Raw genomic sequence first — 22,177 nt, forward strand, 5'->3', positions numbered from 1 at the left:
AAGCGTCTGCCTTCGGCTCAGGTCATGGTCCCAGGGTCCTGGGATCGAGCCCCGCATCGGGCTCCCTGCTCCGCGGGAAGCCTGCTTCTCCCTCTCCCGCTCCCCCTGCTTGTGTTCCCTCTCTCGCTGTGTCTCTCTCTGTCAAATAAAATCTTTAAAAAAACAAAACAAAACATAAAAAACTCCTTGAGGGTAGAAATCCTGTCTTCACCATTCAGTGTCAAAAGGCCTAGTGATGTCTGTCACACAGAAGACAATTAAGAAATGTTCTGGACTTCACAAAATCACTGCTAATAATTGAGCTGTGTGCTAAGAAATCAAGAGCCAGAGCCCTAAGTTCTCACCCCTCTATTCGTTACCTAAAATTTCTACTCAAGGACTTTAGACCAAGGGACTCTATAAAGACAGTGCAAGAATAGTCCAGGAAATGACAGAAGTGGTCCCTCCCAAATTTCACCCCAAACCCTTTCTTCTCTTGTACATTCTCAGAGCACATTTTAAAAAGATGCTATGGTTTTAAAATATTTAATTATCTGAGAGAGTGAGCGCACGCGCGAGCAAGCACAGGGGCTGGGGGGAGGGGCAGAGACAGAGGGAGAATTTCAAGCAGACTCCCTGCTGAGCGTGGAGCCCGATGTGGGGCTCCATCCCACGGCCTTGAGATCACGACCCAAGCCGAAACCAGGAGTCGCCTGTTTAACGGACTGTGCCACCCAGGTATCGCAACATTTTATTTATAAGTAATCTCTACACCCAGCATGGGGCTTGAATCTCCCACCCTGAGATCAAGAGTCGCACGCTCTTCTGACCGAGCCAGCCAGGCGGCCCCTCAGAGCACTATGAATTTTAAACACGTGCTCCACACGCTTGCTGCATCTCACTGAACTTCCATCTCAAAAGATCTTCAGGGAGAGAGGCTGTACCAGGAACCTTCTGCCCCTGGGGTTTAGGTTGTGCTTGCCCTCCCCCAGTCTGTGCAGAGGGCAGCTGACAGGTGGCATGTTTTCCCAACAAAGGCAGGCCCTACATACTTAGAAATCAATGAATTAATAAACCAGTTTAAGAGCGGGAGCTGTGGGGAGACAACTAAAAAACCCCCAAGTAGGCAGGCCTATTCTACTCCTCACAAGCAGTTAAACACACAGCTCAAATGTTTCTGGAATTATTAAAACCTGAAATCATTCTCTACAAAGCAGCCTCCAAGAGCTTTTGACAATTACATGTTACCTCCCTGCTTAAAATCCTCACTGCAATCACAATAAATTCCCAACTCCTAACCAAGGCCCACAACACCAGGCCCTCCCTGCCCAGGCCCTGCTCTGCCTATCACCCTAACCTCTCTCCGCCACCGCCCCTCTCCCCAGACCCGCCCAGGCCCCACTCACATCCCCGTCCCTTTGTTTCAGCCATCTCCGCAGATCTCCGCACATGACGCACTTTGTCATTATTCTGGTCTGGGATCAAACGTCCCTTCACCAGAGAAGCCTCCGCTAAGACCGCCCCATCTATGGTGGCGCCCACTCCCTACCGGTCACAGCGATCACTGCCATCCTGCTTTGTTTCTTTTTAGTGCCTGACGTTATCAGACGTTATCTCCAACTCATTAGCCCACTGAGACCAGCGTGGTGGCGGATGCACTGCAGACACTGTCATTTCCGAACACGTGACTGAAATTAAAACTCACATGCCCTAAGGGCACTCTCATACACTCCAGATACTACACAAGATCTCAATTTTATATACATACGTGACCAGGAAACACAGTTCAACAGGAATTCAGAAACAGTTCTGTCGTATTTGGTAGCCAACCACAGGCCTGCCTGTGCTCTACAGGATGCAGGGGTCATCCAGGAGCCCACACACTGCAAAGGGACCGTGTTCAAAAGAAACCACGTTATCTAAACTAGCTCATAAAGAGCATTTAGCTTAAAATACAGCAAAACTATTTTATGTAATGAAATAGCAAGGAAAAAACTATTAAGTTTAAGGAATAAGAAAATTCTTATTTACATTGAATGCTACGGCTTGAAGCAAAAGAAATTTAATGAGAGAGAAGAAACTTCTTTTGGGGCTTCTGAAGAGTACTTCTAGGCACTCTGGTGGGCTTTTGAAACCCTTCTGTAGGCTACGAGGGGGGGCGGTTCTGGCTTGTAAATGGACACAGGGAAGGAAGAAAGCAGACAGTAATTTTTTCTGAAGGTAAATGGGCAAGAGTTACAAGGGATTAAAAGGATTTTTACACATTTTCCAAAGTAGAAGTGGATTAAAAATAGTGAAAGAAAGGGGTTAAGTACGGTGTACATAAGCCCCCCAAGGGGAGGGCAGGCACACACAGCTGTCAAAGATAGGCCTTACCCCAGGAGTGAAGGGACGGGACAAGAACCTCAGGAGTTATCACAGGAAACTGAAGAAAGTTACATTAAATAAGATCGCATGAGATTAAGTGCAACAATGGAGTTTCAGATAAACAAGGGGACCACGTTTTAAAAATATAATTATTGGTACCTATCCAAAGAGTTCCTTGTTTGCATCATGAAGGGCAGAAAATATTTGGCAGGCTCAATTAACATTTGACTTGAAAAACGCGAAGAATCATTCCAGCACAAGCAGACAGTGTAGTCCAACCCAAATCAGGATGCAGGGTGACGGCAAATTCTCGTCTTCACGAGTAACTGGGACACCTGAATTTAAAACCCTAGTCTGTAGGGAGCAAACTGCCTTTCTCAATCAGCTTGATCCTGGGAGAAGGGGACTATCCATTAGCAGAGGCAGGACTGTAGAAAAGCCTGAGCCTCCCCTGGGTCTCTCCTCCCTGGTCCTCTCCCCTAAGGGGAGATCATTAATTATTTATATTAAGAAAGGACAGGAAGACTACATTTGCTGACATGACACAGCGGGTTTTTTGCTGTTTCCATTAAAAAGCAGAATTATTAAACAACTAGTGTTGAAATTTTCATATTAATCTTAGTAAACAAATCCCACTGCTCATAATGTTCCCAGTCCTGGTTCCAGCAGTTTCTGGCTTCCAGGGACATCGTTGTCCTCTATAGCAGCAGCTTGGCTCTTAGGTCACGCTTCTGTGCAGTTCGCTTGCAGCTACGAGAGGCACGGTTGATGTACAAATGATGTTCTTTACCTCATCACCTTTAACATTTTCCCCTCGTTATAATGTCATACATTTACTTTGGCCTCTGCATTCATCAAACTCAGATTCTGAAACACTATAGTTATTTCCTGAAGATGTTTCATGCTCTCTCTCAGTAGGCTCATAAATTTGTACAACCTGAGGAGGACCTCAAATTCCAGATCAACTCTCTGGAGAAATCTTGAATGAAAACAATCCAGGAGTGATCTGAAATAAACTGAAAGGCAGCGTGTACCCAGATGTGTGTTATCAATACACAGAGAGGCACGGATTACTCCTTTTATGACAATAACATCGTACTAAAAGGTGTGAAAACAATATATCCCAACAGGCCACAACTATCTTCGAAATAGTCTTCTGCCAGACTAAAGGCCACCTTAACTTAAAAAAAAAAATCCTACAGATCATTTTTAGTAAGTTTCTTCTAAACTTCTACCAGGTAAACACAGCATTTATGTATTTCTTGCCAAGGATAATACGGCCAGTAAGTTTGTTCACCTGGTATTTTCATTACAGAAGACATACCTGCAAGGTTGTTGACCAAATTTCTCACACTTGTGATTACTGCAAAATAGGCATTGTATATAAAACACTTTAAGAGCTTTCAGATTAATTCTGAACTAGTTTTCATGATTATTCTCCTAAAAAACCCCACTACTCTTACATATTATGTCCATCTCACACCCCCAACCAGCATACTATGGAACAGCTTACACGTTACGTGTTCATTGGGACCTAATGGGAAGGAATAGGTTTCAATCTATCAACTAGTCTGTCAAGTCATTTGGCACAAGGGTCCAATGGGAACAATGTAATGTATCTGGGACACAATCCATTCCGAGGACTGCTTTCCTTTACACCTCAAATTCTCAACATCACCTTATGGGACCCCGCTGTCCACATACATAAGCTAATAGTTTAGCTTCAAAGCTTCACTGGTATTGCCACTGATAATTATCTTCACGCCACCTTGTGCGCACACGAAACACTGGCTGGTCACCCCTCCCACACGACTCCACCTCCAACACCTGCAACCTCCCTCTTACCAACCACAAGCAGGACGGCGCAGTCTCCCAGCGCCCTTACTTTCTGACTCTATCGAGGACATCTCTGGAAGCAATGTTTTCAAACCAGGGGCTGTAACCCACCAGGTCATGAAATTAATATACTGAGCTATGATCAGCACTGTTTTTATTTTTTAAATAAAGATTTTATTTATTTGAGAGAGCGAGCGAGCACAGAGGGAGAAGCAGACTCCTTGCTGAGCAGGGAGCCCGATGCGATGCAGGGCTTGATCCCAGGGCTCTGAGATCATGACCTGAGCCGAAGGCAGATGCTTAACTGACTGAGCCACCCAGGCGCCCCATCATCAGCACTGTTTTTAAAGAAAGAGAACACCAGAGTGGACTGCAAAGAATAAAGTTATTAAAATTCTTCTTTCAGTTATCAAACATTCATGACTGGGTCACAATGTAAAATGGGTTTCTCACTGCACGCTGCAGTCACAAAGGTCAGAAATATACTACTCTAAATGATACTATCCTGAATCTCCAATCTCCACCACGTTTCACTTCTTTGCCTATCACTTTAAGCCCCAAGATAAATCACTGTCCACTACTATCTTGTCTACCCTCCAATTTCCTTTCTCTGGGCTCCTTGAAAAACCCTCTGATGTTAATCTAATCATTTGCCTTTTGGTGAGCCTGTTGAGCTCAGCTGCAGAAAAATTCTGCAATCAGATTGGTTAACAACTATTCTCAATCTATGGTCTTTCCGCCTTCCCCCTGGCTGTCCCAAGGCCTTAGGAATCCTCCCTGGAGCCCCCTTTCCTCCTGCAGTATAGTAGTGGAAATGTGGTCCCAGAAGCATCCCAGGGTAACCTATTACAAATGCAAATTAGTGAGCCCCAACCTAACCTCCCGAGAGTATTAACAAGCTCCACTCCCATTCAGCTGCACACTAAAGCTGAAGAAAGCACTGTCCTCAGGAAACCAATTCAAACTTAACTGATCACCCTAAGTCACACCTTGAGTTCAGACTTCTGAGCCCACAGCTGTGAGATGATAAAGGTCTGTTGTTCCAGCCCCCTAACCTGCCATTTGGGTTGCTCTCTTGCAGCTGCCCCGGGAAATGAATACACTTCTCTTGCCTTTTGATTTTGAACAACTTTAATATGAAAGAATTCACATACTATATAATTTAACCACTTAAAGAGCATAATTAAGTTTTTAGCATATTGACAGGGCTGTGCCATCATCACCACAACCAATTTTAGAACATTTTCATGACTCCAAAAAGGAACCCCATACCTGTCAGCTGTCACTTCCATTCCCCTGGGTGCTCCCCAGCCCCCCCACAACCACTGAGCTACTTTCTGTGTCTGTTATGCAAAATAACTCAAAAGGAACCCAATAAAAGAGGCAAAAGACTTGAACAGACACTTCACAAAAGATCTTTGAATTACCAACAGGTAAATGAAAAGACGCTCAACCTCCCCAGTCACTGGGACAATTCAAATAAAACCACAACCTACAGCATTAGTTAAAGTTAAAAAGTTCGAGGATACTGAGCATCAGCGAGGATGGAACTCTCATTTGTTGCTGGTGGAAGTGTAAAATGGTACAAATGTACTGGGAAACAGTTTGGTATTCCAACAAAATTATACACTTAACATATATGTAGCCTGTGCAACCCCATTCCTAGGTATTTACCAAAGAAAAATAACCGCACGTCCACAAAGACGTAAGAAATACTTCTCACAGCTTTATTCTTAGTAGTTAAATACTGGAAACAATCAACAGGTGATGGGAGAAACAGATCATGGCATAGCCATATGATAGAATACTCCTCAGCGATAAAAAGAAACTACTTACAAATGTGACAACCGGATGAATCTCAAAAACATCACGCTTTCTGAAAGCAGCCAGACAAAAAGAGTATTTACTGTATGATTCCATTTATATGAAAACTGTAGAACAAGAAAATCTAATCCCTGGTGATAGATAGCACATCCATGCTTGCCTGCGAGTGGAGTGGGGGTGGGGTATAAGGGAACGTTTTGGGATGACAGAAATGTTTTGTATTTTGGAGTAATGGTTGCACAGGTGAATAAATCTATCAAAACTCATGTAACTTTACACTTAAAATGCATACTTTATTATATGTAAATAATACATCAATAAAAGTTGATTAAAAAAAGTATATTAAAAAAAGGAAGACATTTACTAGTTTAGCTACGTCACTGCGGGCAGTTTTCCTGAGTCTTTCTCCTTGTTTGTAAACTGGAGGTAATAACAGGACCTACCTTATAGATTGCTGTCAGGTTTAAATGAAAATACGCGGGGAGTAGCTGGTACGTAGTAAGTCCTCACTAAATGTCCCCATTAGTAGCAATACTATTAACTGCTCTTAAGACTAAACAGCTTTGGAGAAAAATGCATTCAATAATTACTCCTAATAAATTAATCTGTAATCTAAGAAAATGACAGATACTAACAACTATTTCAGCTAAGGCCTCAAAATAACATGACAGGGGTGCCTGGCTGGCTCAATTGGTGGAGCATGTGACTCTTGATCTTGGATCGTGAGTTCGAGCCCCACTTTGGGTGTAGCGATTACTTAAAAAAAAAAACACGATAAAGAAATCGGTATTTTTATAAGTATAAAAATACACCCCCCCAGCAGTAAATGACCAACTGCTCGGTCATCCACTGCTGCGTAACAAACAAACAAACAAAACTCAGTGGCTAATACCAACAGCTACATCATCTCTTCTCGAATTCTACAACCAAAGCTGGGCTCAGCTGGGCCCTCTGCTCGTCTGGCAGTCACTCCCTGGTGGGGGGGGAGGGCGGGTGGCTAGCCTAAGCTGGGCCAGCTGGGCCTTCCACCTTCCACACATCCTCCTCGCCTAGCATGCCCACATGTTACTAACAGTTCCAGAGAACACAAAAGCAGCAGTTGCTGATTTCTTAAGGAGTAAAGTCTGGCACCAGCCCATCATTATATCTGCAGCATTCTGCTAATTCAAGAGTGTCACAGGGAAAGGGCATGAATACCAGGAAGGTGTTTCTCTGGGAACCACCAATAGAAGGGACATCAATAAAACAACCCAGTTTGCAAACAGCAGAAAGACTGCAGAATCACCTGGGGTTATAAATGGACTGCAACCTGAACATATCATTATTAAAAGGGCTAGAATAACAATGAACTGTATAAAGGTTCAACAATGTTCTTCAGATGATACACAATGCCAAGTAGACGCTTACTAAAATACCGCACCCACTTTAGTAAATGTGTGGTTCTGTCAATGGCAGGTTGTTGCTTTTTTGAGGGGGTGGGGTGATACATACACACACACACACACACACATATACATATATCAGGGTCACCAAGGAAGCCTTTTGAAAAAATACACTTACCTCACCATTCTAATTTAAAAAGGCGGTGCGTAAAGAGTCCTTGTGTGTTCTGTGTTTGCCGTTATTCTAACATACATACCCACCCCTACAACATCTCCATCAGAGTCAGATGAAGGCACGTGATGCAGATAATCCAAAATTTAATTGTTCACTAGAACCTACAAGCCAGACACTGTTTTAAGAGTTTGTAAAACATTTTCGTATGAATTATCTCATTTGTTCCTGAGTTAACCAGGGATGACATCATCTCATTCTTTCTCACACCCCCTTCCTGATTTTTTCAAATAGATGCTAGGTGAGAGAAAAAAAAATGGAAGGTGCAATTATTATTACAACAAAGACAAGACAGAATGACCAAGCAAAATTGGTTCATAAAATTATTACTCATTCAAATACTTCCAGGGTGCTTACTATTGCCAAGCATGATGCTACCAGATGTATGCCACTGAGAACACAATAAATAAGTTTATATTAAAACATAAAGATTTGGGGCGCCTGGGTGGCTCAGTTGGTTAAGCGACTGCCTTCGGCTCAGGTCATGATCCTGGAGTCCCTGGATCCTGGAGTCCCTGGATCGAGTCCCGCATCGGGCTCCCTGCTCGGCAGGGAGTCTGCTTCTCCCTCTGACCTTCCTCCTTCTCATGCTCTCTGTATCTCATTCTCTCTGTCTCAAATAAATAAATAAAATCTTTAAAAAAAAAATAAAACATAAAGATTTGATGGGCGCCTGGGTGGCTCAGTTGGTTAAGCGACTGCCTTCAGCTCAGGTCATGATCCTGGAGTCCCGGGATCGAGTCCCGCATCGGGCTCCCTGCTCGGCGGGGAGTCTGCTTCTCCCTCTGACCTTCCTCCCTCTCATGTGCGCTCTCTCTCTCTCTCTCACTCTCTCAAATAAATGAATAAATAAAATCTTTAAAACATAAAGATTTGAGCTACATAAATGAAGAATGTTATTAACTGTCAGGGTTACTAAACTAAAAGAAAAACAAAATTCTGCCAAGAAAGGCTATGGAACCATCTCCCTGAAGAGTTTTGAAACAGGAGATCCATTTCCGTGGGATGATTCAGAGATACAGCTGAGCTGGAAGGCAGGGACAGACCTGATAAACTGCAGGAAATTCAATGTTTGGCAACAATGAAGAAAGACTTTTGCTACATATGTGGCCAAAACTGGGGAGAAAGCTGGGGTTCAGGGTGGAAAAGAGCTAGGGAAAAGCAAACGAGATAGATCCTCAAATTATAACACAATCTTTAATATATTAAAGAACATGAAGTTTAAGACTCATCAAGAGTAGTAACAAAAAATTAGGAAAATGAAATGGGACATCAGCACGAATGGTTATTTATAAAAATTATTTCTTCAGAAGTTCTTTAAGAGTCTACAATGATCCATTTATGACCACCAATTCATTCATTCCTATTCCTGTGCTGTCCCACAGTGGGGAGTCAGTGGGCAGTGAACACTTGAAACATGGTTGGTCCTGAGATGTGTCATACACAGTGTAAAACATATATAAGATTTTGAAAGCTTAGCATAAAAAAAGGTAACAATATAAAAAATACTCAATATATATTGAAATAGTATTTTGGACATATTGGGCTAAATTAAAGCTATACTTAAATTATTCCAACTATTTCTTACTTGCTTAATGTGGTTACTGGAAAATTTTAAATTCCCTATGTGGCTTGCATTCTGTTTCTGTTGGACAATGCTGTTCTACACCATGGTTTAAAGGTACAGGAACATCCTACTTGTATGAACTTAGCTGCCTACCAAAAAGACTTCCACAGAAGTTTAAAAAATAGAAGCTATGTCCATTTTGTGTATAGTCCAATTTTTTAGGATAACAGAAACATGGTTGGATTAGGAAAACAATTTCTTTTATAAAAACACATTTCAGGGGCGCCTGGGTGGCTCAGATGGTTGGGCGTCTGCCTTCGGCTCAGGTCATGGTCTCAGGGTCCTGGGATCGAGTCCCGCATCGGGCTTCTCCCTCTGCCTCTCTCTCTCTCTGTCTCTAATGAATAAATAAATAAAATCTTTAAAAAAACAAAACAAAACAAAACACATTTCATACATTTTGGTAGCAGTTATGTAGAATCAAAAAGTCTAGGGGCACCTGGGTGGCTCAGTCAGTTAGGAGTCCGACTCCTGATCTCAGCTCAGGTCTTGGTCTCAGGGTCATGAGTTCAAGCCTCACACTGGGCGTGGAGCCTACTTAAAAAACTAACAAACAAAAAAAGAAAAAGTCTAGAGATGAAGCCCAACTCCCCATCTCCCACCTGCCTGGTGGATGAACAGTGTGGGTGTGTGGGGCCAAGCGGGTCTTGCAACCTCTGGTGTCCAAGGCAGCAGGGAAACAACGCCGCAGCAGGAAGGTGTTTGGGCACAGCCTCGGGTCACATGACGACCCAGGAGCAGCATACCCTCAGAGTCCATGATGCAGGCACAGCCACCTATCTCTAGGACCGTGGGAACTGTGTGGGTCCCTGCTAGGGCCTCTATACCCAGAAAGCAAGGTGAGTGCGTCTATCTGGCAGGTACATAAATGAATGTGGTCCACCCCCAAATCCTGGTCCACCCTTTCTCCCTTTAGCCAGTGGCACCATTGTTCATTCAGGCCCTCGTGCGAACCACCTGAAGGTTATCCTTAACATCCCCACACCACAGCCTTGGCGATTCCCCCGTCGTCACTTCTCAACTCTGTCTCATCATCCTGCCTGTACTGCACCAGTCCCTGACACCTTGGCCGGTGAACTTCAGTACATGGCTGGCCCTGGCACTTCTGATCCCTCACTGCCCCATCCACCTCAGAGAGCTTGGGAGGGGAGGGATCTGAGGATACAGGAGGATCAGCAAACTACAGACCAGGGGCCAAATGTGGCCCACAGTCTTTTTCTGTACAGCCTAGGAACTCCAAGTGGTTTTTACATTTTCAACTGGTTGAAAAAAAAAAATCAGTAATATTTCACAATGTGAAAATTAGATGAAATTCAAATGTCAAGTGTCTGTAAGTAAGGTTTCACTGGCACACAGCTACATTCATTGACGTACTATCTACAGCCTCTTGCTGGCTACAAAAGGCAGGAGCACAGCTGACTCCAACACGATGGGTTTGAACTGCACAGGTCCACTGATGTGCAGATTTTTCCCAATAAATAACACTACAGTACTATACGTGTATTTTCTCTTCCTTATGATTTTCTCAGTAACATTTTTTCTCTAGCTTACTTTACTGCAACAATACAATATCTAATACATATATATATACACAATATGTTTATAGAAAAAGTCTGTCAATCCTGGCGCAGATGATCATCTTATCTGTTGCTTAAAATCCGTCAGTGACTTTCCTCTCTTTCTAGGGAAAAGACTAAAACTTCCACAACAAGGCCTCCAAGGCTGTTCTTGATAGACAGTCAGCACACAGATAAACCCCTCCTTGCCCACTCCCATCTTACTCTTCTCTGCCTCGTTCACCATTCCCAGGCCCAGCCACACTGTGCCAAGCTCCACTCATCCTTTGGGAGCTTTGCGTATGCCGCTCCTTTTGACTGGAAGGTTCTGCCCTTCTTCCCCTACCCCAGTCACCCCCACCCTCTGCCTGGCTAACTCCAGTTTTAATGACAGTTCTTTAGGGACCGTTCTCTACCCTCACCCATGGTTACAGGAGCTCTCCCCTCGATGATTTCTCTCAGAGCATTTATCCCAACTGTCTTTAAATAATCATCTGTATAGTGGCCCAATGAGAGTGCTGGCTTTGAACTATGGCTTAAATTCAGATCCTGGCTCAGCTACTTAATAAATGTTTGACCTTGGGTAAATCATTTAACCTTGTTGTTGCTCAGTTTCCTCATTTGCAAAACAGGCATCATCATCATCATCATCATCATCATCATCATCATAATACCTACCTCACAGAGTTTAAGGGCACCCCATACCACTGATGCTTTAAAAACCACCACATTATTAGTAGCAGTACAGTCTCCCGTGACTCCCTCACTAGATGAAGCTCCCTGAGGGCAGGGATCAGGACTGTCTTTGCTTCTGTGACTAAGTATACAGTGTCTGGCTGATTCGAACATTTAATGAACACCTATCTAAATAACATGACACCTAATCCACACAGTGTCCTCTTCAACCCATCATTTTAGCAACTCAATCTTCTGGGGGACTGAAGTCCTTTGGATAGTTGACAGAAGCCAACTCTTTACCCAGAAAATAGGCCCATGATTTCAGGGAAAGCTCATGACCTCCAAGAACCACTCCTCTAAGTTGGCAATGCTCCTCAACACGTGACACCCAGCACTGAAGAGACTGCTCTACTTGTGGTTCAGAAGGAGTGTTGGTTAACTAAAATGCCCAGAAAATTAACCCAGGTCCTCAACCTGTATGCACTCAGGAGACCTTTTCTGAAACATAAGCATAAGACTTTACATTTCTTTCTTTTTTTTAAAGATTTATTTGAGAGAGTACGCACACATGAGCTGGGGGAAGGGGAGGGGGAGAGGGAGCGAGAGGGAGAGGGAGGGAGGGAGAGAGAAAGGAGAGAGAATCCTGAAGCAGACTCCATGCTGAGCACAGAGCCGGATGTGGGGCTTGATCCTCGGACCCCGAGATTATGACCTGAGCTGAATCCTACAGTTGGCCGCTCAACCAACTTCACCACTCAGGTGCCCCAAGACTTTACATTTCTGGTCGTCCTTTCCTCCAGTAGCCATGTCAGTAATGTTCTGGTTCTCCGTTCACAGAGCTCTGCCGTCTCCAGAGTCAGGCATTCCAGCCCCCTGGTGTACTCAAGGCCACACGAGCCTGGTCAGAGATTCACCCTACCACATAGAGTTCTTTTCTAGAATGTGGACTGGAGATTCTAGTGTTTTCCCACTTCCCTGCCGCCACAGAGCATCAACAGTTTACCTTGGTGCGTCTGGTTTGCCATGGTCATCTTGAGCCCTCCTTCCCCTTGATGTTAGCCACCATGGTTGAATTTTGCCACTTACATTTTTTACTCAGGCACCTATACAAGAAATGAACAAGAATAAAAAGAACCAGGGTGCTTGGGTGGCTCAGTCGGTTAATCGTCTGCCTTCGGCTCAGGTCATGACCACAGCGTCCTGGGACTGAGCCCCATGTCTCAGCTCCCTGCTCAGCGGGGAGCCTGATTCTCCCTCCCCATTCTTTCGCTCTTGCGCACACGTGTGCTCTCTCTCTCCCCACCTCAAATAAATAAATAAAATCTTTAAAAAAGAAAAAAGAAGAACCTATATTTTAAAATATTCTCTTTAAAATAAATTCTAAATGTAACTGGATGCATTTATATCTAATACAAGTCTTAAGAAAAGCATTTTTGTTTCATCAAACTATATTAACTGTAAGAGCCGGTATTTTCATCTCCACGTGCACAAATTATTTACTGTGACGCTGTAGAGTTAACATTCAACTTCTGATCTTGCAAGAAGCAGGATCTTGTTAAAACACCAGTTTCTGTTTCAAAAGTCCCTGAGGAGTCTTTCTGCAAGCAAGCAAGCACAACAAAAAGAAAAACGAGGGAGGGGGGACGGGGAGCTAAGGGGGACATCAACCAACCGAGGACATGAGGGAGTTCATTTTATTAGGGTCCTCAAACTGCCCTGCTTTCACTTGCCCACAGAGCGCCAGACTTCTGCTTCTAGCGCTTCTGTTCTCAATTAATCTCAATTTAGACTTCAAATTCCAATGTCTTATATGGAACCCTTTTTTTAATCAGAGGCCCAATATACATTTAACAATATTAAAATACTAAAAACAGTATTCCAGGGCCTCTGTGTTTGAGATATAAAATTGTATTTCCAAATCAAGCAAGCAATTCATGATAAAGGTCCCCACCAGTTTGCACTGTGACAGGTATGAGGTTAAGACAGACTGAGGACTGTATTACTTAAGGCTTACTCTGGTACTTCATGATAAACAGTTCTAGAACTAAGAATAAAGGTTCTCCCAAGGGTGATCACTCAAGACCTGATAATGGTTTAACTTGCACAATCATGTCCAACTGCAGTTCTGACTTATTCAAATAAATAAAAGTACAATCCACTCATGGACAATATTGAAGTTGTTAACTCCTTATTTTAAACCTCCAAGTAAGAGAAGTGTTGGGTATTACTGACTTCATAATCACAGGTAGAGATGGCCATTTCTGATTTTGTGATAATGTTGCTGTTGGTAGTTCAGTACCCCCCTGCACCCCAGTTCTCCTGCTCGTACTGGAAAACCGTGTTATTAGCACATAGGTCCTGATATGTTGCCATCCATGTCTATTTTTATTAATCTCTGGGAGCCTCACCATTACCAGATCAAAAAACGACACTCACTCCAAACTGCACCACAATCAGAGGCCACTTCAACTGCCTTTCGGAACCCTAAGTCTCCCCATACTCTAGTAACCCACTGCTTACTACTCAGAAGGAATGGTCTCTTGAACCTCCTGCAAGGCCCTGCCTCATCCATGGCCCCTGACCACCTCCAACTAACTTCATTTCCTACTCTCACCACATTCTCTGCTAGTCACCCTGCCTCCTTCAGCTCCCAAGCACGTTAAGTTCTTTCCTGCCCCACCATCCCTCTCTCCTGCCAGGCGACAGGGCCTCTTCGGAAGGCTCCTCTGACACTGTGGTGACCCTGCCCCTTGAGTAGCACCCACGATGCAACCCCTCTTGATCCAGTTCTGCGCAACTGCAAGGAGCAGTCTGGCAAGGTTCTGCACACCAACGGTTCAAGGAGTCGGAGTGCAGCCAGAGACACTCTGGGGGGTCCCGGGAGCCCTATTCAGGGGGCTTATGAGGTCCAAACTGTTTCCATCACCATACCAAGATAGTATTTGCCTCTTCCGCCATGTCCATATTTGCACTAATGGTGCAAAAGCAATGCGGCACTGCTGGCGTGGGACCCCTCAGCTCGACTCAAGACCGTGATCACACACCGTAGTGGAAAGCACGGCAGTCTTCACAGCCATGCTGCCGCCATTACAAAAGCAAACTATTTCCACTTAACAGTGTCCTTGAGGGAGCGGTAAAAACGATTAATTTTATCCTGACCCTTAAGTGTGCCTTTTTAATACTGTGTGACCAAATGGGATGTATACACCAAGCGCTCCCGGATACTGAAGTGTGACGGCTGCCTTGAAGAAAAGCACGTGCACCGCTGTTTGGGAAGTGATCTGAAATTAGCCACTTTTATCACAAAACAGCATTTTTACTTGCAGGAATGACCAACAAGCGATCATTATTTCAAACAGTTTGTATTCGGCAGGCAGCTTCTTGAAATGAAAGAAATGAGACTGTCACTTCAAGTAAGACTGGGAGCACTTTGCCAAGGATCCAATTCAAACCCTCAGGAGGAAATGCGAATTTTGGAGAACTTGCATCACTCATGGTGAGCTTCAAGCTTTCTAATAGTTACATTTTTTTGTAACGTAAATAAAATGACTGATGGTGATACTAAAAAATGTGAATACAAAGTTTGTATGTTGGAGCGCCTGTGTGGCTCAGTCGGTGAAGCATCCGACTCTTGGTTTCGGCTCAGGTTATGATCTTGGGGTGGTGGGAGTGAGCCCCCTGTCGGGTCAGGCTCTGCTCCATGGGGAGTCTGCTTGAGAGTCTCTCTCTTCCACTGCCCCTCCACTGCTGACTCACACGTGCACTCTCTCTCTCAAATAAATAAAATCTTAAAAAAAAAAGTTTGTATGTTGAAATGTATCAAAATGTGGAAGGATTTGCATAACAGTGAGCCATTCTTTTCAAAATAACCAAGATATGACGTTACCAAATCAGTCATGGGTAGAAGATCCATTCAAAGTGCAAAATAAAGCAACGAAATTCAGTGTAACAGCGTAGAAAAAATTGCTCCACATGACTTCAGGTTGTGTATACAACAACCAACCACCTATGGAGTTGAAACTACCACCAACACCAATGGCGTTCTGGTGAGTAGCACAGAACAGAAACAATTATCTGAGAAAGGTATTAAAATATTCCTGGGGTGCCTGGGTAGCTCAGTCGGTTAAGCATCCGACTTCCCTCAGGTGGTGATCTCGGGGTCCTGGGATTGAGCCCCATGTCGGGCTCCATGCTCAGTGGGGAGTCTGCTTCTCCCTCTCCCTTTGGCCCCCCCCTCCTCGCTCGTGCGCTCTAATAAATAAAATCTTTAAAAAAAAATACTCCTCTCTTTCCCAACTAGGTATCTATACAAGGCTGGATTTCCTTCACATACTGCAATAAAATAACATATTGCAATGGAATGAATTTAGAAGCAGATATGAGAATTCAGCGGGTTTCAAAATCAGACATTTAAAGATAATTGCAAAATTATAAAACATCCTGTCAAAATCCTAGTGGATTTTTTTTTTTCCCAGAAATTGACAATCTAGACCTAAGATTCATATGGAAATGCAAGGGATTCATAATAGCCCAAACAATCCTGAAAAAGACTAAAGTATAAAGACGGACACTTCCTATTTTGAAGTTTACTACAAAACTATAGCAATCAAGATAATATGATACTGGCGTAAGGACAGACATATAGGTCAAAGGAATAGAATCCAGAAATAAACTCTAACATGTATGGTCACTTGGTTTTTGACAAGGATGTCAAGATAATTCAGTAAGAATTGTCTTTAATAAAAGGTGCTGGGACAGCTTGATATCCACATGCAAAAGAATAAAGTTGTACCCCTATCTCCTACCATATACAAAAATTAACTCTGAGTAGATCGTGGATCAAATATGTCCAAGTTAAAATGATAAAACACTTAGAAGAAAACATAGTAGTAAATCTCCATGGCCTTGGGTCAGGCAATGGTTACTCAGACATGACAACAAAAGCACAAGTCACCAAAGAAAAAATAAACTGGGCTTTGTAAAAATCAAAAACTTTTGCTTCAAAGGGCATCGTCAAGAAAGTGAAAAGACAACCCCACAGAATGGAAGAAATCATGTGCAAGTCTCATGTGATACCACTTCACACCCATAAGCATGGCTAAAATAAAAAAGACAATTACAAGTGTTGATGAGGATGTAAAGAAATTGAAACCAATGTTCAACTGTCGGTGGGAATGTAAAATGGCACAGCTGCTGTAGAAACCAGTTTTAGCAGTTCCTCAAAATGTTACACACAGGGGCGCCTGGGTGGCTCGGTCACCCAGTTAAGTGTCTGACTTTGGCTTGGGTTATGATCTCGGGGTCCTGGGATCGGGCTCCACATTGGGCTCCCTGCTCAGCAGGGAGTCTGCTTGTCCCTCTCCCTCTCCTGCTGCCCCTTCCCCTGCTGTACTCTCTCGGTCTCTCTCTCAAATGAATAAAACCTTTATATATATAAAAAAAATGTTACACATAGAGTCACCATATGACCCAGCAATTCCACTCTTAGGAATATACCCAAGAGAAATGAAAACATATGTCTATACAAAAATTTTATAGGAATAGCCATAACAGCATTATTCATAATAGCCAAAATGTAGAAACAATCACATGTCCATCAATTGACAAATGTATAAATAAAATGTGGCATTTTCAAATAACAGAAAATTACTTGGTGACAAAAGGGAATTACTGGTATATGCTACAAAATGGATGAACCTTGAAAATACTCATGTTAAATGAAAGTGGCTCACCACAAAAGACCATGTACATGTGATTCCATTTATATGAAATGTCCAGAATAGGTAAATTCATAGAAACAGAAAGCAGGTTAATGGATGCCAGGGGCAGGGGTGAGTGGGGGAATGTGTCCATAGGTATAGAGTTTCTTTTTGGGGTGATGAAGGTTATGGACAGATACAACCCACATGGACATCAAAATAGCATTCGGCACTGAAATATCATAATCACAAATGCAAGCTCTGACTATCCTCTTGTACAGAACAAATGATCACCACCAAAAAAAAGTTAATTTCAAGCTTCAACACAAGGTGGCCACTATAGAACTACCCTACCCACAGGTGCACAACCAAAATGTTACTGAGTGCCTGAACAGAACTTCACATGTTAATTGACTTCATATATGGCAAAGAACGTTTTACCTTTAGCGTTTTCAATGAAATGTGTCAGGAAAGGATAGAGTAATTAAAAAAGACAGTAAATCAGAATACAACTGGATTGTATTTTATTGGGAACAAATTTAATGACATTTTCCCTATGAAGTATCCAACTAAAAGGTGCATCTTCTTTACTACCTAAAACATTTTGGCAAGGTAATAATTTGAGTTACTTCTGAATTCTTTTACCAAACCACAGAGCTGTTTCATTTTCTCTTTAATGATCTTTCACATTCCTGTGATCCTCTCCCCCTTTTGTTAACCTCAGAGACTTTTATAGGACAAAAAATTTTTTGATTACAGTCTGATGGTAAACTGGATTATTAAAGCTCTCTGCAGAAGATTCCAGCGAAGGATGTACCAGATTTTATTTAAGGATCATTACCAGACACTACATTTTTAACTTAAGTTTAGTTACCTCCTATCATAGGACTCCTTGTTTGTGTTAGAAACAATGGATGTAAGGGAGCTCAAACATTTGCCACCACTAAACAATTAATACAAAGCACTCCCAGAAAGCCAGACTGCGTTATAGGTGACGTGTCCTTAAAAGCTTAACATTGTAAATAACAGGAAAAGTACTTCAGGAAAAAGGGTTGTATAAATTACCTGAGAACTATACATTCCTCAGTGGTAGTTTTATCAATGTTAAAAAAAAAAAACAAAAAACAAACGCAAAATTTGAAAGCCAAGTAAAACAATCATAGAATTTAGTAGTTTTATCTGAAGGCAAACTTTTAAAGTTTGTGACATGACAAAGTCACAGTGACAAGTACCCTACTTGTCAAACTGGCATAATCAAGAGAACATTCTAAGAAAGGTGTGGTTTCTAGCTGAACCTTTTTCAAAAAGATTTTACTTTTAAGTAATCTCTACACCCAACATGGGCCTGGAACTCACAACCTTGAGATCAAGAGTCGCACTCCGCTGGGTCAGCCAGGCGCCCCCTTTTCTACCACTCTTTACCTTTAGTCAATATGACACAACAGCTCAGCATCGCAAAATAACACAACCTAGAAACACGTGTACTCAAACTTCTCTAGTACAGCATCACATGTGAGCAAGTATTGTCCGTAACCTCTATTAAGTCTGAATACTGAATAATTCTCTGAAGAGTGGCTAGTACATAGCATCAGGGAAATACTTCCTTTTTTGATGCTGGCAAAACAAAAGACCCACAAACCACAAAGTGTCTTGGTTCCTAACAAAGGTAAACAACTTTAAAATCAAAGGCAAAGGTTGAGAATAATCTAACCTCTCCAAAATACCTTTTAGTTTCATCATCACTACACTTGAAGTAGGATACGGTAATATGACATATGGAAGGCACAGAAAATGGGGACCAGAACTTAGTCTGTATCCCACCGGAGGTTAGTTGAGCACAGTATTTCAAAAGCAGTTTAAAATAAATGTTTGTGAACAGAAGGTCAAGGGGTGACCTGTCACATTTGGGTTTTGAGGGGGATGATTAGATGGAAGACAAAACAGAACGGATCTCAACTGGATATAAGGAACTTGAGCAAAATGGCAATAAAACACTAGACTTGCTTATTACTGAAAACTAGAATCACCATCTGGAGAATTTCAAGGAGTAAGTCAGCATCTATCTTTAGGACATTCCCTCAAGTTGAAAACAGGTAGCCCAGGTAGATGTCACCTGTAAATTACTCAGAGATTGCTATCCTCAACTAGTGGGCACTATGTATCTATGTATCTGATCAGAACTCACTCAAGAGACAGGATATGTCCTCTTCCCACTCTTCAAAATGCCAAGGAAATAAAGAGAACAGAGAAGCAAGGGCTGGGTGATTCAGGCTGCCAATAAAGGTTCGATTCTACACGGCCATTTGGGGAGTGGACCGCTAGTGATTTTTAAAAGCCTCCATGTGATGCACGGTTACTTTAGAGCTGCAGCTGCTAAGGCCCCCTCAGCCAGTCTTCCCCCACATACAGACCCACGGTTTCGCACTGCATCATACAAGAGTTATCCCTCTGACTCTCGGCACCCCCTATGTCTACACGAGCATCTCTCAGCCTTTGATTTCCCCCCATTCTTATGACCCCCCCCCCCCCCGGCACTTTGACGAGAGAGATGATAAAAGGATGAGTAAGCATGCTGTAGCTGATCTTGGTCAAAGAGCACAGACCCTGGCACCGGCGGTGGAAAATGGGAGTGAGGAAGCAGAACAGAAAGCGGAGTCGGGGAGTTCATCCAGTGGGTAGCAGGCAGTTACAAGCTTTCCTACGGCAGTTATTGTTGCCTCCTCCTGCAATCACCGTAGACTCCAAACCTTCGCTTTCACCGCCCCCCCCCCCCCGATCAAGTGCACATTTTCCTTAGACAGTTACTTCTTAAAACAACACTAAAAGAGAAACGTGATTTCTCCAGGCTTCCGGTTGTCAAAGACAATAAAGCCTCGCCCTGGAGCATGGTGAAGTTCAACGGCTGTTTTCTCACTCGTCTTCCGGCACCCAGTCCACCCCCGACCCCACCACAGACCACCCCCGTTGGGCAAAAAGGCGACTGCCACGAACAGTTTCAAATATATGTCAACCTTTGGGGGGATGGGGGGGAACCCCAGCAAACTTCTGAATTACTTCAACAGCCCGGTTGCAAGTACCTGGCCTTATTTTTTCCCGGAGAAAAATAGGACACCGAGAAATCAGAAATCTCGTTTTCTCTGCCTTCCTACTTCGGTCGCCGGCCACATCTAGGGGGCTTTTCCGAAGAGGGCTCTTTCGGGTCTCTTCGGCAGGAAACTTGCCCTCAGTAGCCAAACGTCCTTTAGGTCCCTAAAACGCTGAACTTCGCCACGGATTGAAAAAAACCCAAGGTGCTGTTCCCTTTGTTAAAATCCCCCGGACTTTATTTAATTTGGGGCGGAAAGGCCGCGGGCAAGATCACGCCAGCCAGCAGCAAATGGGTGGAGAGGAGACAGGTGCGACTGCTCCCTGCGGCGGTTCCGGCCGGGAGCAGACCCCCTCCGCCAGCTCGGCGGCCCCGGGCCACCCTGGACCTCCTCGTCTGCCCGCGGCCTCCCACGCACGTCCTCCCGAGCCCGGGCCGCCCCCCGCCGCCGCCGCCACCGCCCCGCGGGGCCCGGCCTCGCCGCCTCCGCTCAAAATGGAGGTGGCGGCGGGCGGGCGGCTGGTTACGAAACGCGCGGCCGCCACATGGCCGCGCCGACCCCAAACTTGGCCGGGCCGCCGCGTCCCGGCGCCCAGGCGAGGCTGGGCCCGGGCGCGGAGGCCGCGCGGCGCCCGCCACTCACCCACAGACCGGTAGCCCAGGATCGCGATCTTCCGGGACTTGGACTGCGGCATCTTGGCGGCCTCCTCAGCCCCGGGCCAACCACATCAACCGCGGCGGCAGCAGCGGCTCCTGTGCTGCGATCGGCGGCGGCCGCGCCGGGGCAGAGCGGCATCCAGGGGCGGGGCGGGCGGGCGCGGGCAGGCGCGGCTGCCTGGGCTCCTCGCTCTCGCGCCCAACCGCCCGGAACCGCCGCGCGGCCCCGCCCCCAAACACGCCCACGTGACCGCCGCCGCCGGCCCGGCCGCGGCTCGCGTCAGCACCGCCCTCCCCGCCGCGGCGGCCGCCCCCGCCCTTGAAACGCACGGGGGTGCGTGCGACGTTTTACTTTAAGGGGAAATAGAGGGGACGCCAAGATGCCCCCGGAAAAGTCACGACTGAAACTCGCTGCGTCATGACCCTCCCACCCTCTTCCGCCGCTGTTTAATTACGCCATTCTCCCCGGGCGCTGATTGGACGATTCCCGCCCGCCCGCGCAATGACGCGGCGGAAACTCCATCTCTGATTGGGGGTGGCTAGGAGGCGGAGCCTAGGGCGGGGCTGCTCGCCCACAGCTAAAAATAAATTCCGGCTGCGACCCCGGGGTTGAGCGCGAGTGAAGTTTGAAGGATTCCGACGTCTCACGGGTGGGGGGCGGGTGTGAGGGGCGGAGAGAAACTAACTCCCCAGCGATTGGTTAGAGGAGGGCGAGGGGCAGGGCAAACTGCGGGGAGTGCGGTGATTGGTGGAACGTTGAGCGATTTGTGAACTCGCGCCCACAGGCCCTTAAAAGGCGCGAGGCCCGTAGCTCTTGCAGGCTGGGTTGTGGATTGGCTGCTTCCTTCTTGGTGTTTTTTTTAATTTTTAATTTTTTAACCCCTTCACTCTCTTAGAGTTAGTAAGACTAGGATTGAGGTTGTAGGTGGTTACTAGGCGCCAGCCTTGGATGAAGGATCCTGGGAAGAATGGAATATGCGTTAATTCCAAATCTTACACACTTCTCTACAAACGTGTGTGCCTCCCCAGTTCTGGTCTCGGCCTTGCCACGGGCGAACCCGGCACGCCTCACGGAAAATACCCAGCGCGATTCAACACCTCTTTACCTGTCAACACCTGAGTGGCTGATTAAGTAGGCAAACTCCAACACCAGCCGTCGCTGGCTGAGAACGCTCCAGAACCATCCTTGCGGGGGGTGGGGGAGAGTCAAGTCTGCTGGGCCTGCCCTCCTGTGCGGGCTGACATCTCCGGGAAG

General features: G+C 44.9%; 1 protein-coding gene across 1 annotated transcript in view; it reads right to left on the reverse strand.

Moving 5' to 3' along the window:
- RHEB (Ras homolog, mTORC1 binding) overlaps positions 1-21,089 on the reverse strand; it is a 41,428-nt gene extending 20,339 nt beyond the window's left edge. The window contains exon 1 of the mRNA XM_035029836.1: positions 20,909-21,089. Within this exon, the coding sequence (XP_034885727.1) occupies positions 20,909-20,960 (52 nt within the window). The 5' untranslated portion in view covers positions 20,961-21,089. The remainder of the gene's footprint in view (positions 1-20,908) is intronic.
- Between the last annotated feature and the right edge of the window lie 1,088 nt (positions 21,090-22,177).

The sequence above is a fragment of the Mirounga leonina genome, unplaced genomic scaffold (genome assembly GCF_011800145.1).
Source record: "Mirounga leonina isolate KUSES-001 unplaced genomic scaffold, KU_Mleo_1.0 Mir_321, whole genome shotgun sequence".
NCBI lineage: Eukaryota > Metazoa > Chordata > Mammalia > Carnivora > Phocidae > Mirounga > Mirounga leonina.